General features: G+C 49.3%; 6 protein-coding genes across 6 annotated transcripts; 3 read left to right on the top strand and 3 right to left on the bottom strand.

The window, feature by feature from the left end:
* Positions 1-226: 226 nt before the first annotated feature.
* canA (putative cullin binding protein CanA) lies at positions 227-3,438 on the bottom strand (the record flags this gene model as incomplete). The annotated part of the gene is made up of 3 exons (XM_016740265.1): positions 227-643; positions 697-1,035; positions 1,087-3,438. The coding sequence occupies 3 exons, from the start codon at positions 3,436-3,438 to the stop codon at positions 227-229; spliced, it is 3,108 nt and encodes a 1,035-aa protein (XP_016597387.1).
* A 187-nt stretch (positions 3,439-3,625) lies between these two features.
* PEX2_029890 (uncharacterized protein) lies at positions 3,626-4,045 on the bottom strand (the record flags this gene model as incomplete). Its single annotated transcript, XM_016740264.1, has 1 exon — positions 3,626-4,045. One exon carries the CDS (start codon positions 4,043-4,045, stop codon positions 3,626-3,628), a length of 420 nt encoding a protein of 139 aa, XP_016597386.1.
* Positions 4,046-4,571: 526 nt separating this feature from the next.
* Positions 4,572-6,921, top strand: PEX2_029880 (RNA lariat debranching enzyme; the record flags this gene model as incomplete). The annotated part of the gene is made up of 3 exons (XM_016740263.1): positions 4,572-4,604; positions 4,686-4,787; positions 4,846-6,921. 3 exons carry the CDS (start codon positions 4,572-4,574, stop codon positions 6,919-6,921), a joined length of 2,211 nt encoding a protein of 736 aa, XP_016597385.1.
* Positions 6,922-7,874: 953 nt separating this feature from the next.
* PEX2_029870 (RTP1/Tango6 family protein) lies at positions 7,875-11,459 on the bottom strand (the record flags this gene model as incomplete). The annotated part of the gene is made up of 3 exons (XM_016740262.1): positions 7,875-10,689; positions 10,746-11,331; positions 11,387-11,459. The coding sequence occupies 3 exons, from the start codon at positions 11,457-11,459 to the stop codon at positions 7,875-7,877; spliced, it is 3,474 nt and encodes a 1,157-aa protein (XP_016597384.1).
* Positions 11,460-12,934: 1,475 nt separating this feature from the next.
* Positions 12,935-13,349, top strand: PEX2_029860 (uncharacterized protein; the record flags this gene model as incomplete). Its single annotated transcript, XM_016740261.1, has 2 exons — positions 12,935-13,120; positions 13,224-13,349. The coding sequence occupies 2 exons, from the start codon at positions 12,935-12,937 to the stop codon at positions 13,347-13,349; spliced, it is 312 nt and encodes a 103-aa protein (XP_016597383.1).
* A 952-nt stretch (positions 13,350-14,301) lies between these two features.
* zpr1 (zinc finger-containing protein ZPR1) lies at positions 14,302-15,973 on the top strand (the record flags this gene model as incomplete). Its single annotated transcript, XM_016740260.1, has 5 exons — positions 14,302-14,441; positions 14,505-14,673; positions 14,738-14,843; positions 14,903-15,571; positions 15,624-15,973. The coding sequence occupies 5 exons, from the start codon at positions 14,302-14,304 to the stop codon at positions 15,971-15,973; spliced, it is 1,434 nt and encodes a 477-aa protein (XP_016597382.1).
* Positions 15,974-17,278: the final 1,305 nt, after the last annotated feature.

The raw sequence follows: 17,278 nt of genomic DNA, 5'->3' as shown, positions 1-17,278 counted from the left end.
AACCACATTCTCGTCATACCCTTAAAAGGTATTTGCTATAGTAGTCAAGGCGTGCTCTCCGGGCATATTTACAAAGCTAAGGTCGCAAGTACAGCGGGATTAAGATCATGTATTTCATTGAGCTATGTCGTAAGCCAGCTTAATTGCGGGAAATAGCTCGCCATTGTGTTTTTGATCACGTAGAATCATTGAAACCGTCCAGGATTTGACTTCCATTGTGTCAAATTCAGGATTCCAGTTCCAAATTCGTCAACTGCGGGGAAAATGTCCGCCGAACCCACTCCATGTATGTCTTCCACTTGTGAAGATCCCCGGATGATTCCGCACCGGGGAATGCCTTGCTCAGTTCTCTTGTAATCTTCAGAATGCCGAGCGATGCCTCTTGGGCTTTCTCCAACTCTTGTTTGACGGCATTATCTTTTGGCTTGAAGGAAAGCACAGAGGTGTAATGCTCTGACAAAGCATCTAGATGCCGTTCAGTATCCTCCGGTGCGATCTTAATCAGTTTGGATGTCATGAGATTGCTGATTGCACGGATGTCTTGTTCGTCATCGATACCCGCGACGACGCGGTCAAACAGTTCGGCCATATGGGTACGGGAGAAGGACGTATCGAGCGAGGCATAAAGGGTTTCATAGGCACTCTGTAAACGAGGATGTTAGTGGGGACGTATGGGGGATGATAAGAGATACTGACCTTTCGCAAGTCGAGCCCATCATCAACTTTGTGTTTGAATGGACCCATTTGTACCTCGCGAATGAGCTCTGGCTTGATTTTGGTGTCACCAAGAACAGCTGGTAGAAGCTCATCGAGGTGAGGGAGTAGAAGATCCATCTTGTTATGAATTGCAGAGTTAAGAGTAGTCAAGGCAAGCCGGTGGTTGCCCAAGTCACTGTCTCCAAGCATGTTGGTCAATAGTGGCACCATCAAAGGTCGCAGCACATCGTTGTAAGCATCACTTGAATCAGCAAGCGTGTAGCGGAATGCCGAAATCACCACACCACGAACAGCTGGGTCGGTATTGGCCAGGTACTCCTGTGAACATGAGGTCAGTATTGATAACGTAGAAGAATGAGCACGACTTACTTGGAAGTGGGGAATGTAAGCAACAGGGTCAAGGAGTGCCAAGCGGCCTACACATTCAGCCCCGACAGCCCGGTTGTCTTCCTCCTCAGAGACGACAAGGAGAGCGTGCCACAGTTTGTGAGCAGATGATGCAAGATCCGGGCGTACGACCTCGGGATGCTGAAGTAACTCTCGCACCGAATGGAGAAGCAAATAGCTTTGAGCATTTGACTTTTCCAACCCATTCAGAATGATTGGGAGATAGGCTTTGACGCTACCTGCGGCCGCATTGCCGAGAGCAGTGGCAGCAGCTAAGCGCACCTGATCTGACTGAGATTCGAAATGGGGAATGAAAAGACTCGGGGTCAACGAGCACTCTGGGCCCATACGCAGGCCGATTTCGCCCAGGATAGCAAGGGCGAGGCATTTTCGGCTATCATCCCGTGCAGTTTTGAGCTCTGTTGAGAAATCCTCCATTGTAACTCCGAGATTCGATCCACCGTGGACCAGAAGGGTGCCAACGGCTCTTCCGACCACAGATGAGTCCCCTGTAATTCCCACGTCACGAAGGAGATTCTGCATCAAACTAGCACCCGCACCTTCGTCACCAATGACTTTGACCAGTAGCAACAATGCTTTGAGCACAGTTCCGACGAGTGGTTTAGTGACAATTGAGCAGATAGAAGAGATCAAACCGCTGGTGACCATTAATTTTCCGTTGCCAGGGACAAGTTTGGCAATAATAATCAACGTAGGCGTAAGGGTGTGGAAATCAGCTGCAGCGAGAAGAGGCAAAGCGGCATTCTCTAGTGCTGTGATCGTCTCAGGGGTGAGGTGATATCTGATGTTCGAGTTCATGGAAAGACTGCGGAGAGTTTCTAAACACGCGCCTCTCAAGGCACGATCGGATTTGCGCAAGTTCGACCCTAGCTCAAGGGCAACATTGTTGACCCAATCACTAGAAACATCCTGCTTGCGGCTGGCAAGAACGACGATATCATCAATCGCACGTACAGCGGACAAACGAGTTGTCTCGTTCTTCACCCGGTCGACCAAAACAGCCAGACCATTAGATCTTCTCTCAGATGAAAGGAATGCTACACCTCGTTCTCCCGAGGTGCGTGCGAGAATGACACCAAATACATGAATTGCCCGTTGACGGACTTCGAGGTCTGCGCTTGTGTCGGTGATTCGAGAGTTGACAACATCGTAGAGCTTCTGCAGCTGCAGAGTGACATCGGAAGGATTGGCAGATACGCGTGGGGGTGTGATTGCTTTCACAATTTGCTCCACGGCGCCTAAAGCCTCACTACTGACTTTGTAGTTACGGTCGTTGACGGCTCCAACCACTCCGGGCACCAGGGCAATCAGGAATGGCAATAGCGCGTCGGACAGATGGGTCTCGGCGATCACTGCAATGAGACCCAGGGTTTCGATTTGGAGGGTACCTGCGCTGACGGCAGCCCCAGTGTGAGCTGCTGTGCTACCCGAGAGAGATGAGGTCTTGAGAGCATCTGCAATGAGATCTTCAATTTGTTGGAGATGGTCTGCAAGACCACCATAGCGAACCAAGGAAAGGCTTTTGAGGAGAACAATCGAGGCTTGTTTGAGAGGAATCGAAGCCTGCTTCCAGACTTTGACGAGGTTTTGCACAATTGAAGGGACGGAGCGAGCCAGATCAGCCTGCGAACCAGACTTGGGGGACGATGGCACAGCAGGAGAATCAATTGCCGACGAAGTTCCAGCACTCGGCTCAAAGTCAATCATTGACGCATCACTATCTTGGCGTCTGCGCTTCCGAGAATTCTTCGAGCCACCCACGGCCTCCAGGAAGTCATTGGAGGTGACGATCATGGAGCCCTCGCCGGTTTTCCGAACAAGCGCCGTCAATGTCGACACCACCTCAAGTTTCACACTCTCTTCTCTCTCCTTGCTAATTTGAGAGATCAGAGCTGGGGCAATCTGCTGAAACAGGGCCGAGGCGTCCGAAGCTCGACCAAGCCCATAGGTAGAGATGACGGTGTAGAGAAGCTTGGCAGCACACCGGCGTACCTTCCAGCTCATGTCGTCTATATCACTGTAGCCGCCTTCTTCTTCAAAGTCCTCGAATTCGTCGTCATCCAGGTCGGGCTCCTCCGTCGCATCGTCCTCACTCCCATCGTCCTGTGTGCCTCCCATCTCCTCATCGTCCTCCACTTCGGCAACGTTTGGATCATATTTCAAAAACCGAAGAGCTGATCGAGTGGTGTTCGTTAGGTACGGTTGCATCTGTTTGTTGCAAGAGCTGATCAGCGCTTCAAGCGTGACCAAGGCGGTCTCGCGGAGCTCGTCCGCCTGGGGATCATGTTCGTCGTCGTCCGAGTAAGACGACATTGTGGCGATGATGGAACCACAAAATAGGTAGTTGGGTGAAATGAGGGAAGAGAAATCGCGGTTGACTCTGCGGACACACACGCTGGAGATGTGGTGTTGGGGTTCACCGTCACGGAACCTGGAGTCGCAGGCAAGCTAGCTGCCCCGCGCTAGTCCCGATCTAGCAACAAACTCACGTGCGCAACCTCTACTGCAAAAAGTCGAGCAAATCGAGTGAGGGTTGAGCACGTTGTTTGGAGGCTAGAAGAGCTTGAAGACCACCTTGTTTTCTTGCTTTGGCTCTCTTCTTGCTGCTTTGGTTCTCGCCTGCCTTGGGATCTGCTGACACCTGTGTCGACCCTTTCACGTCAATCCCTACAGGAGTTGACCCCCGAGTAGACGTAGCCGTAGCTCCTCTAGACGAAGGTTTCGAGATAGGATTCCTTGATTTCCTTCGAGGTAGTACTGTCCTCTGGCAGCAGCGTAAACACTTATACACCGTGGCACCCGCAGATGCCGATCCAGAGGTTAAAGGCTTGCTTTTTTTCGGCTTGATCTCAGTGACTTTACTCCACTGGGGGTTTCTAATGCTACCACACGCTCCACAGTGATCTTTCTTCTGTAACATATTCAATGACTTAGACTCCTCGTGAAGAAGTCGGGTGTGCACCCCTAGCAGATAAGCCGATGTCGACGAACCGAGGGCCACAGCCGAGGCAGCCTGAATGAGGAAGGAAGGATCAATGTGAGACATTGTGTGGTATTTCCTATTGAGGAAAAAGAATATTATTGGGAAATTGAAACAATTGTCAACTCAATAACAAAGAGAATTGAGACAAACGGAGAACAATGGGGACAAACGGAAGACAATAGCCCAGCGTTTGCTATTCAGAGATTTGCCGCGCGGGAGCTTAAAAGCCCCAAGCTCCACCCGCCGCTTCTTCCCATCTACATCTCTCTCTACTCTCTACCCTTTCCATCTTTCATGGACCACTCTTCTCTCGCTTTCTACCTTACATTTTCTTTCCTGTAGCTCTCACCTTTTTGTCACAGGAATTTGCTTTCAAATTTCCTTTTCTGACAGTCTCATTCTGAGGCTTGTCTTTTTTTTTCAGTGCTATCACAATCCGACAACTTAGTCGGATTCTTCGACAATGGCACCGGTACGCATTGCTGTCGAAGGCTGTGTAAGTATCATTGCATGAATGAAGATTACCAATTCATGTGACATATCCACTTCACAACTGGTTGCTAATCATTTTATACAGGGCCATGGCAGTCTCAACGACATTTATGAGACTGTGGATCGCAAAGCCACTGAGAAAGGCTGGGACTCTGTTGATCTTGTGATCATTGGTGGAGATTTCCAGGTGAGTACCCTGTCATGTCCCATTCCACACGAGCTCAATATTGACCAACTAAAACCAGGCTCTACGCAATGCCAATGATGCGACTTGTCTTTCGGTTCCCGATAAGTTCAAGCAAATCGGCGATTTTCATGAGTACTACAGTGGTGCCCGTGCCGCTCCCTATCTGACGTTGTTCATCGGAGGCAATCATGAGGCGAGCAATCACCTTTCCGAGCTCTACTACGGCGGTTGGGTGGCCCCCAACATCTACTTCATGGGAGCAGCCAACATCGTCCGCTTTGGACCTCTCCGAATCTCGGGGATGTCGGGCATCTGGAAAGGCTATGACTATCGGAAGCCTCACTATGAACGATTGCCGTACAACCGAGATGATGTTTCTTCCATCTACCATATTCGTGAGCTGGATGTCCGCAAGTTGCTGCAAGTGCGCACCCAGATTGACGTCGGGCTGTCTCATGATTGGCCGAAGGGGGTCGAGAAGCTCGGAGACTATGGTACCTTGTTTCGCAAGAAGTCAGGCTTCAAGGCTGATTCCGAATCTGGAAAGCTCGGAAGTGTCGCTGCACGCGAAGCCCTGAATCATTTGCGCCCTGCATACTGGCTTTCAGCTCATCTGCATGTGCGTTATACTGCCAAGGTGGCCCATAACCCACCTCGTGCAAATTCCACATCTTCTCTGAGCCCCCCCAATCCTGTTGTTGCCACCTCCGATACGAATGATGCGGCTCCTATTCCACACAGTAATCTCAACACTCGCACCCTTGCTGGCCACCAATTTCTCGGTACTGCCACTGGAGACGAACAGTCGCGCATTAAGGCCTGGAATGAATTCGGAGATATCGCCAGACGGGCTGAGAAAGAGAAACGGGATCAAGACGAGTTCATGCGAATGGTCAGGGCGAGACAGCCGAAACCTCCGCGGAACATTACGTTCAGCGAAACAGCCAAGATTGGCGGGGGTCCCGTTCAGACATTTGTACGTGGCGCCGACGGAGAAAGGGTCGAATCCGCCCCCATCGACGGCGAGAACATCGAAGACCTCGACAAAGTCAGCCAGGGAAACAACCCTGTGGTTCCCTCTTCCGAGGAGGCGGCTGCCAAGCAGGGATCTTCGTTGTTTGCTGAGACAAGCAACGATATCCAGACAACTGATGATGCCCAGATGACCAAGCATGCCAAGACAACCCAAGATGTCAACACGACCAATGATGTCGCGGACAATATTGACAAGATCAGCATTTCCACCAGCCCCAGCAGCGCTGCGAGCGTGAAATCTCCTCCGGCCGAGAAGGCTCTTCCAAAAGCTGACATCTCTCTAAATTGGAGTGATGACCGCCCTCGTGATACCTGGTGGAGCGATGGCGTGGATGATCGAGTTCACGAAGTAGAAGCCGAACTCCCGACCAGCCTTGCTCAGTCGTCTCTACCCAAGGCTGCCGCAAATCGTTCGGATTCCGAACGCCTTCCAGCCCCGGAGGACATCAAGAATCTTGTGACCCAGTTCCTGACCTTGGATAAACCACATAACCATGATGATTTCGTCGAACTGCTGGAGATTGAGGCAATCTCCGAACAGGACGATGCCGCGGTAGAGTCTCCCCTGCGACTGAAGTACGACAAGGAGTGGCTGGCGATTACTCGTGCCTTTGCTGATGAGCTCGAGTTTGGTGGACACCCCAAAAGCAGCGTCCCTGCCCACAAGGGATATGAATTTTACCAACAGCGTATCGCTGAGGAGGAGGAATGGGTACAGGAGAATGTTGTCAACGCTGGATTGTTGAACATTCCCACTGACTTTATCCTGACTGCCTCCATCTATGACCCTAGTGTTTCAATCAACACATATGAACAGCCGAAGGAGTACACCAACCCGCAGACCTCTGCATTCTGCAATCTGATTGGAATCGAGAACAAGTTTGACATGAGCGAGGAAGAACGTCAGGCTCGCATGGAGGCCGGCCCGCGCCCCGAAGAACCTCGTCAGTACTCCCAGGGCAACCGTGGTGGTCGTGGTGGACGCGGCCGTGGCGGCCGCGGTCGGGGTGGTCGACGTGGTCCTGGGCGTGGTGGTTTCAGTGGTCGTGGTGGGCGTGGCAACTCCGGCCCATCAGCTCAGAGTAATGATGCCTGGTAATTTGGCCAGTGCTTGCCTCTTCCGGCTACATAGCGCGCTTTTCTGTCTCTTTTCTTTTGGTGGTGTTTTGCCGATGTGAATCCGAAGTGAGAATTCTTTGAGAAAATATCTTTTACCAGTTTCTTTTGCTTTGCTCTCTGTATGTATCTACATGAAGTTATGAATCCACACTGTGGGCACGATGGATCATTTTAGTTTGGTGTTTACGACCTCGGTTTCTGTATCGTAGTGACTCGATAAAATAGCTTCCTCTGCTTGTACATAGCCCGTGTTCTACCTGCATTCAGCATGGGTCTAGGGTGGAGTGTCCTCTGTCACTTTCTTTATTCAATTTTTTGCCTTAAGTCTGTCTTCTATCAGTTGCTAGTGTCTCCCAAATCAATGAGTTAGATGAGAATCCAATTCAAGTCGGCCAGCAATCTGCTCTCTGAAATGGTAATATATATGTTTATTGGTTAGGCCTTTTCATCTGCCAACCACTTCAGTTTCTACTTATTCTTTATAATCTTGTGAGCTGTGGATTAAACCATGTTGCATATAAATCGTACTCATTAAATCACAGGCAGCAAGTTTCCCCCAACTATTTTCTCACATCAACTCCACGAATTAAGCAAAAAGAATATAGTGGAGTTCACGGGAATTGAATAAATTCGAAACAAAAAAGATGTGCATCATCCGTGAATCGAACACGGGCCTCGTCGATGGCAACGACGAATTCTACCACTAGACCAATGATGCTAGTCGAACAGGCGAATCTGAGAGCTGATTCGTTGTTGATATCTGCTGCACCTCAGTTGGATATATCTAAGGGAGATCTGATAGGATAAGTTTAGATTCAGCATTCACCGGCCCTATATTGACCTACTATCTCCAAGATTGATGTTTAATGGACTTTGAATATTGATTTGTAGAAAGTTTTAATTATTAATCCCATTCTATCTGAGCTCTTGGCTTCATTCAATCTCCTCGATACGCGGGCGTCCACTGATTTCTGCTGCCATGGGATCAACCTGCAAACCGGCGATCCTGTCACCCAGTCCAAATTGTGGATTGAAGGCATCTTGATCATCCTGAGCACCAATGCCCCACATCAAAGACTTCTCCGACCAAGCCTCCAAACTTTCAATCAAAGCGCGCAGATTTCCACGAGCGAGCCCGTCCTCTTCGGAACCCTCGACGAAGCGGAGCGTGCGTAGCATAGTAGGGATATTACCAATGGTCGACTGTCCCTGCGTGCTAGAACCATATGGAGTCCCAAAGCTTGAAGCCGAATCATCCAAAAGCGAAAATCCGAACCCAATGTCCCGGTTCCCGCGTGTCTCCCGCGCTGCCTCGAGAGCTTTGAGAATGTCGAAAATCAAAACAATACTCGCCCGCCGGAGGATGGCACTCTCTGGCTCCCTCTCGAGGGTTAGGGTAGCGAGCGCGAGTTCGACAGCGGATGAAAGAATGGCAGGTCCAAGACCCAAGATGTTGACGTTGATGGCTGATCCAAGAATGGAAATGGCCGATGCGCGGATGCGAAGGTCATCAGGAGCATCATCTGCGGATGCGCCGGCAGCCCATGCAGCGACGACGTTTGTGGCATACGCTGATTGCTCTGGGGATTCGTCGTCCGAATGGAGTTCTGTGAGGTCAAGTTCGGAAGCAGCTTTGGCTACTCCAGATGAAATGGACCAGCCTTCGGGCATGGCCGGTTCTTTTTCCTTGCGCTGCGCGCGTTCCTGTTCCCGTCTTTCCTTGGCAAGTTGCTTCTTGCGGGCTTGCTGTGCGTGTTGCTTGTTGCCACGCCGTCCTGCGACGGCAATGATACCCTCACCAAGAATTTTGGCCGTCTCGCCGGCTAGTGTGTCTCCTAAGTCCTGGACTGTGCGAAGCAGAGACTCACCAATCCTAAGTCTTTCGTCCAATGCCCGTTGTTCCCGTCTATCCGCGTACTCTTCAATCAAAGTTTTAATCACGGTACGTGGATGACGTGATGCTAATGTACCAACTATCTTGATTGCACCGAGATATGCGTATTCGTCGTTGCCAGCGGCCTTGGTTGTGTCGGTGATGACTGAGAGGAGGAGGGTGAGGGTTGATCCAACATCAAGAACGGGTGATGAATTCGTGATCAGTTTTGAGATCAGTGACAGGCCCTCGGCCTGGACGGGTGGTAGATCTGAGTTGAGATTCGCAAGTGCTTGACGATGTGTGTCAAGGTCCTGAATATGAGCTGGTACTGCCTTGATTGCGGTTTCATCAGCCCCGGCAAGGTGAATCTCCAGCAACATAGACGAGGTCGTTGCTGGCTTGGAAAGGGCGGAAGGGAGAAAGGGAATGAGTTGATCGAGGTCTTTTTTAAGCGATTCAAGAAGGGGCTGAATTTCAGCAGTGGGAGAGAACTCAGCGGATGCAAGAAGTGTAGACATCAAACTGAAGGCTGTAGAAACGGATTCAGAGGAGTCGTTGTCTAATTGCTCCGCGTCTTTGTCCCCGGTTTCCACGATGTTAGCTAAAGATGACAGGGACACCTTGCTATTTAATTTGCCTTGCATTGCTGTTCTTTGCGCGCTAAGTCTATGTAGCTCCCCGTCAATGACTTGTTTGATGAGCTCTAAAACTCGGAGCGGGCGTCGAGTAAGTGCTTCTTTGAAGTTCTCGAGCAGCTTCTCTGCAACCTTGGCACTGACAAGCTTTTGAATGATGTTGTCACTTTCACCAATGGGACCTCCATTCAATGTATTGCGAGGGGGTGCAGGGCTCTGCGGCTGCACTAGCCAGTTTTGACTGACATACAGGAAGATATCACCGGTCCGTTCCTCGCTGCTAGGGTCCGAGCCAATAAGACTGACAAATAGTTCTGCTCGTGCTTGGAGGGAGTCGATCAACCGCACCAGATTTGAATGCTCGTTTGTCTTCTCACTTCGCTTCTGCAACGCGATTCCAGCGTCGGAATATTTATTGTATGTCCATGTCGCGCCCCCATCCCAAAGAAGGTTGTCAACCAGCTTTTTGAGGGGTTGGACTCCAACAGAGATGCCAAAGTATGTTTGGAGCAGGGGTAATACCTTTTCATGGAATGAAGTCAACCCTGCCTCCTGGGAAAAACAGATAAAGCCCCATAATGGAAGAAGAATCGGATACACGATTCGTTTTACGAGACCAGGATTTGGATGCTGCAGTGTCAGACACCTCAGTCTGTTCAAAGCCAGATCCACCATGGCGCCATCCACCAAGACATTGGATGCGGGATTTGGCTCCGCCGGGTCTGGTATAGAGCCTTCGATATCGGTGAAACGACTAATCCATCGCCTTGATTTAGCATCGAGGTTCGCAGTAAGTGCATTGAATATCGGCTCCACAAAGATGGAGTGGCCAACAGTGCCAGGAGCGCCATAAGCACGTTTCCCCAAAATCCCATTTCCGACAACATATGATGCAGTTTTCCTCAGATCTGGATCATCGCCGTCTATCAATGCTAACAGTTGGGGGGCAATTGTCTCAAAATAGACAGTTGGGTCAACATCCGATGGAACAGAGGAAAGGAGTCGTGAGATTTGCATGATAGCCTGTACAGTCAAACGAGGGCCATTTGATTGGTCCTGTGCTTCCTGGCCTAGCGATGGCGAAAATTGCGATGCAATGAACATGATGGTTTGCACTACTCCTCCGGGTCGTAGCGGAACTTGCGAGATCTGGCTGGAGATTGTTGATTTGAACCATTGCGCAGTATTCGACTGGAGGAATGCGGATAATGTGGGCAGCAGGACAGTTGTTGGGGTACTGTAAGCTGTTAATAACCTAGTAATAGCAGTAATAGCAGAAGAATGGAAACATACTCATCAATTATCTTGGCTAACGTTTGCTGATACGTGTTCCGGTCAGACGATGTCGCGATATTTGGATTACAAGCTAGATCAGATGTGCCACTGATTATGTCACTCAAGATACGACCACGAATGATCGGCTGGAGGCTTGGTCTCGGGTCGAAGAGAACGTCAACCAAAACATCGATTATGCGGCGCAAAAGAGGCTCGTCGTGCGGTACACTGCTAGCAGCTGCTTGAGCCTGCTTTGCAATGACACCGGCTGGTAATACCGAGATGACCCGCTGCTGCAGGGGAATCCCAACGCCAGATGACAACGAAGGATATATTCCTTCGAGGGAAATCAGGTCCAACAATGCATGTAGCATTCGACGGCGCTTGGCATCTTCTGATGGCGAGTCCTCAAACTCCCCGCTTAATTGAAGGGAGTCATAAGGGTTATCAGGCGAAACAAAGGATTTGTGGATACCGGTCAAGATATCCAAAGCCTCATTGATTACAGTTGGTCTGGCGGCTTCATCACCAGCACCATCATCATCCCCTGAAGACTGACTGAGGATCTGCAGTAAAGATTTACCTTGGGTCTTCTGTATTTCCTCTACAAAATAGTCAGCGCCAGATACCTAAATGTAGCTTGACATGAACATGCATACCTCGATCAAGGACTGGGGTCAGAAAGTCCTTAGCAATATCAAAAGCTTCACGAATCTGCTGTGGACCTCCCATCATGAATACTTGTGAGATCCAATCATGCCAAATTTATGCCAATGAGGGTATTTGCCTCATCGATATTGTCCAGGTCCAAAAGTGCATGAATAATCATGAACGATTGTAGCCTTGGCGTTCGTGGTTGATTACATAATCAAACACGAACATAAACTCACGTAGCTGTCATGTGATAGTCGCGTCAGTTTCGTGGCTCCGTCGCGCTTACCCGCATAGGTATAGTCGCGTCAACTGCCAAGACATTGTTGTTGTCTCCAACTCCCTCTACTCTATTCACTGCCTATTTCACACCCTCTCAACCGACGATTCAAACTGCCGCGGCCAGTTCCTCAATTACCACGAATCTTGCTTGTTTTTACAACATTCATTGGACCCAATTTCAATTCAGACGTGCCAGAGTTCGACCGCGACCGTTTCCTGAGTGTGGAGCCACTCGAGTCTCTTGCCTTCCGAGGCACACATGTACAGATCAACCCTCTCAGATCTTCATTTTCGTCTGCTGCCTTCAATGGCAACCGTCACGTATGTTTCGGCGCAGAAGACATTGGAGCCAAGCCCTAAGCCCTCCTCGGTTCAATGTCCTCACGGACACAGTTTCACGGATTGCGCATGCCGGATAATACGATTAGCTGAAACAGACTGTGATGGTCCGATTAAGCGAAAGATATTCGATCTAGCCAGAGCCTTCGGGCACAAAAGACGGTTTACTATGCGTTATCCAAATGGAGACCGCGTCGGTTTACCAATGCTGGACGCTGCATGCCGGTCACAAACGGATGGTCGACCTATGCCTCGGATACCAGTTCAACGAGAAGAGAACGTGGGTGAAGCATGTCGGGTACTTCGGTATCAGATGTCACCTTTAGGAGCAATCACGACAGCGCAACCGGATGGCGGTTAAATGCGACATTTAAGTCTCGAATATCCTAGGGCATCAAATTGCTTGGCCCAGAGATTTGGTGCCTAGAACACAGCAGTATCCTTACACATAGTCATAGTGTCAGCATTTCCAAAGGATCCACTCGTCGGAATCAACATTCCTCTCCCTGAAAATTGCCCAGGCATTTTCAAAGTTGAAGTTGTCGCGAGGTTCTTTGGTTATGCTGCCCTATGATTCTTTGATGTTGGTCTCCGGAGCACATAAAAGATTGCGAACTGTTGTCTCGTTCCGGCTGGCCACAAATTTCCCCAAGCAATTTCATGTTTTTCGAACTTGTTTGCCTGCATTTTCTCGTCAATTTTGCTAGCATCACTGTCTGCTCCTGCGCATGCTTCCTATTCCAGGATCCCTGGGGATCTTGCCCCTGCGTTCCACCTTCCTGGGTTCTGTTATTCCTACGCCCCACAGGCGGCTAGGCACCTCGTATCACGGCATCCGCCACCGATTCGACTTCGTCAGAAGATCCTGACCGACTGTGTTAGCCATCTCTTCGCAAAGTAGTTTGTGAATAGATCGATGGGCGCCGACTTCAACAATGACTTCCATCGTTGTTCCTTCCCTTGGGAAGAAGGAAGCGGTTTTTCTGGATGTTCTTTGTCCGCTTCACAACATGCCCTCCTGGAAGATCCTTGGGTCAACCGGGAGAGGAAACAAAAACCTGTCTCAAAGGGTACTGTACCACACACGAGAGACTCGGCCTCGCGCTCATGCGACGGTATCGGTGAAACAATGGTGAGTTGACTGAAAGCACGGAGATGGATGGCGTTTAAGCAGATTCGGTTGAGCTTACTGTGTCTCGGCCAAGTTTGGCTTATCTTTGTGAGGGTTATGTGGGGTTGTATGGTTCCGTGGGTTTGAGGGATATGTTCATCTGTCGTCGTCTGCTCCCAGCATTCCTCAACTCCTGTCTGCGCCAGTACTTGATGCTCGCCCTCTTATGTCTCGATTGATTGCAATTGTTCTGGTCCGAGAAACGTACGGTTTCTATCCTTCGAACGCTTTAATTGATCAGCCCATTTCCAGTCGGCATGGGGCCGATGTTCTTGGTCGGGTCTAACGTGTATGCATCATGCAGCGGGTGTCGTGGGACCTCTCTCGAGTGAGGATCAAAGCTTTGGCTTGTCTACGATGCTCATCTGTTGCTATGCGTCCCCGGCCGAGGCTCGTCCCCATTGTCTGATTCGAGTGAACTGAAAAGCGACGAATGGGATATCGGGCGATCTCTGTACCCCTAAGGAACTATTGTATTCTCGTCGGGACGTGGACGTTGTTTTGATGATGGTTCTTTACATGGGAGCAGAATGTTTGGCCAGGCGACAGCCGGTGGACTGCCGTTTCTACTACCTTGGTAGTGGAAACGGCCACTTTTTTTTTTATAAGTGCCCCCAGCCTCTCTATTTCAAGACTATGCTAACTACCTACATTTGCAGATCTGGAGGGTTTGAATGGATCCAATGGAAAATTCAACATGGTAACTGGGAATGATGAATTTTGAGTTAGCTAAATTCATGCGCAATGCACAATGTACATTGTACATGAAGATCTACAATCATCTATCCACGCCCGGCATGTAGATCTCGATCTCGACAAGGATGAATAAAGGTTAATGTTTCACCGCTCTTCACATATGGTTGGGCGGTGACATATTTGTGGCAGAAATGCATTACCTCATCCACCCCCCTCTTTGTCAGCCCCTCAGACCACCTGCCCCGCGCAGAACAGTAAGGAATGTTCCCGTGGCTCCGATATTTTTTTTTGCGATAAGAATTTCTTGCTCTAGTACAACCTGCTCTAGCACAACATCCCTCACATATTACTTTTTACACAAATATTCGCAGTCGGATATCAGAGTGCTCATTCTTTCTAATTTCTCATTCATTATCACAAACCCTATCCTCTACAATGGTCAGCAAAGCCGACAATGATGCCCTTGAGGCGCAGTTTGAGTCGCAATTCCAAAAGCCCGGTGATCTTGTAGAGCGTGACGAGGACACTGGCGCAATGTCAATCGACTCGCTTTGCATGAACTGCCATGAGCAAGGGTTCGTTTCTAGCATTTACTTCTTATGTATTGCACATTGCTAACTTTCAACCACTTCAATTAGTGTCACGCGTCTGCTTTTGCTCCGAGTCCCCTACTTCAGAGACATTATCCTGGAGAGTTTTGAATGTGAACATTGCCACCTCAAAAACAACTCGATCAAATCGGCCGGCCAGATCCAGGAGCGTGGAACGGTTTACACTTTAAGAGTCGAGAACGAGGAGGACCTTCAGGTATCTATCTCCAGCTATGATAGATCTTCTCCTTCTCAAGCTAATTCGATACTTTAATATTTAGCGCCAAGTCATTCGCAGTGATGTTTCCGGTTTCAAACTTACCACTAAGCTCGGAAACGAGATCGAAGTTCCCAAGGGAACCGGCCAGCTGACCAATGTGGAAGGCAGTATGTGAAGCCCAATGAAATACAGCTTGATTTCAAGACACTAACCTCCTTACTTCTAGTGGTTCAACTCATTCACGAGAATTTGTCAGGAGAGCAAGATCTCCGCAAGGACCAAGCTCCCGAACTTTACAATGCCCTTGTTCCTATCATCGCCAGTCTTGAAAAGATCATGAGTCGCGAGGACGCTTTCCCCTTCACCATCTCCCTTGATGACCTTACTGGAAACTCATGGATTGCGCCTAACAGCACCGACCGTGGCAACAAGTACACGCGCCATGAATACCCGCGTACCCACGAACAGAATGAGGAGTTGGGAATTTCCGCTGACGCCAACGCCGTCAGCCAAGAGGACACTGCTCAGGTCGGGGCCGGCGACCCAGAAGATCTCGATATCGTCGATGGCCAGGTCTACACCATTCCTGCCGAATGTCCCGGTTGTAACAAGGAAGCCGAGGTGAACATTAAGAAAGTTAATATCCCTTACTTCAAGGAAGTTCTGCTGTTTGGCACAAACTGCGGACACTGCGGCTACAAGTCTTCTGCAATTAAGACCGGTGGTGAGGTACCTGAGAAGGGCAAGCGTATCACTCTCCAGGTGGATAACGAGGTCGATCTCTCCCGCGATATTCTCAAGAGTGATACAGCAGGCCTTTACAGTCCCGAGCTTGACCTGGACGTTCAGCCCGGAACGCTCGGTGGACGTTTCACCACTGTTGAAGGATTGCTAGGTTCGTTCCTCCATTATTTTACTAAATTGACACAACTAACCCTTTTTTATAGTTGAAATCAGGGACCAGTTGAAGGGTGCCATTTTCGATGTTGACGATTCCACACACTCCGGAGGCGACAGCATGGTCTCTACTGATAAGGATAAGTGGCAAAGGTTCTTCAGTCGTCTCGACCAGGCTATCAACGGCGAGCTCAAGTTCGCTATCACGTTGCAAGACCCGATGGCCTCGTCTTACGTCCAGGATATTTGCAGCCCCGCTATCGACCACCAGATTACTACCGAGGACTACACCCGCTCTGCCGAGGAGGAAGATGATCTAGGTCTGACAGACATGAAGACTGAGGGTTATGAGCAGGGCGAGATCGATGCCGCTAAGGCTGATGCCGCTCAGAAGGAGTAATCGAAGGATTTATGATGTATACCCATCTCATGAAACTCGGGATGATCTGATTCTTTTGGGGTTCTTGGATAACGGCGTCTGTGATATGTACTTTTTCTGCTGGTGTTATTAAAATATTCGGTCATACATAGGGATGAAGTCATAAAAGTTGTTGTGTCTACAATCTATACATTACTTACTAGTTAAACCGTTCACAAAAAGGGCCTACTGAAGATAGTCAGGGCGAAGTGTATGAGAGATGCACTGAATGATTGAAGCTAAATTAGAGCTAGGACAATATGTACATATATGTACCTGATTTTAGGCCGCGGATGCGAATTTCCCGATCGGAGTGCCGCTGCTTTATGGGCGCTGAGGGTCCTACTCACTAAGTAACTCACAGTTCCGGAGTATCCTACTTTTCAAGGCAACGCTGCTTTAACTAGTAATATAAGACCAGGTTCTAGGCCTGAGTGCAAGTCGGGTTGAGTTTTATATCCCTCATCCCCTGATTTTGTGTGGTCGGTACCCCGCAACGGGCCGCACCGTATAGCCACAACGGATTGCAAGATTCATTGTCGTCTCCCCAACGAGGATAATTCCAGTACCTCCACATTGCCAACATTTGCGGCCCAGCATGATGTTAAACTTCCCAAATCTTTTCAGTTCACTTCAATCTTTCTACTCTGAAGGAAATGTTGCACTGCCCCCTTCTTGACATCATGGTGGAAGCAGCACTATTCTTCAGGCCGATCCAAGTGACCGATATTTACTTCATTGAACACCCACTCATGTTGCCAATGTACCAATTATGGGCTTTGAGATCAAATGTTGCTTGGCCGAGGTTCCCAGATTTGTTATCAATGCCCTCAATCACCTGGATATCGGTGGTTGTGACTGGTGCGCCGTTGGGTGAAGTAATCCAGTTTTCTGGGGATGTTGTACTATACTGCCAAGTCTTGTTGACCACAGCGGTTGTAGATAGGATTCTAGGCACCGGATCATTTGTATGAGTCACTCTCCATCCGGTGTCTAACGTTTGACCACTGACAAACTCGGAAAAACTATAATTTCCCAGTTGAGGACATCCAAAAGTATACTAATGCCTCATTAGCACCTCGTCCGGATAGATTTTCATATGTTGATTCCGTTGTGATACTTACGAGACCAATGGGTCTGTTGGCACTTCCTTCAAGTACTGCCCCAAATGTAGCAAGGGCGCCTCCAAGACTGTGACCAGTAAAAACGATACTGTAGTCTGGATATTCAGCAGCTACATGGCTGATATACGGCATTATAAATTGTGAGAAGTTCCCCCAGGCATAA

The sequence above is a fragment of the Penicillium expansum genome, assembly GCF_000769745.1.
Source record: "Penicillium expansum strain MD-8 chromosome Unknown contig83, whole genome shotgun sequence".
Lineage (NCBI taxonomy): Eukaryota > Fungi > Ascomycota > Eurotiomycetes > Eurotiales > Aspergillaceae > Penicillium > Penicillium expansum.
Note: the sequence above shows the minus strand (reverse complement) of the source record. Positions and strands in the feature narration are given on the sequence as shown.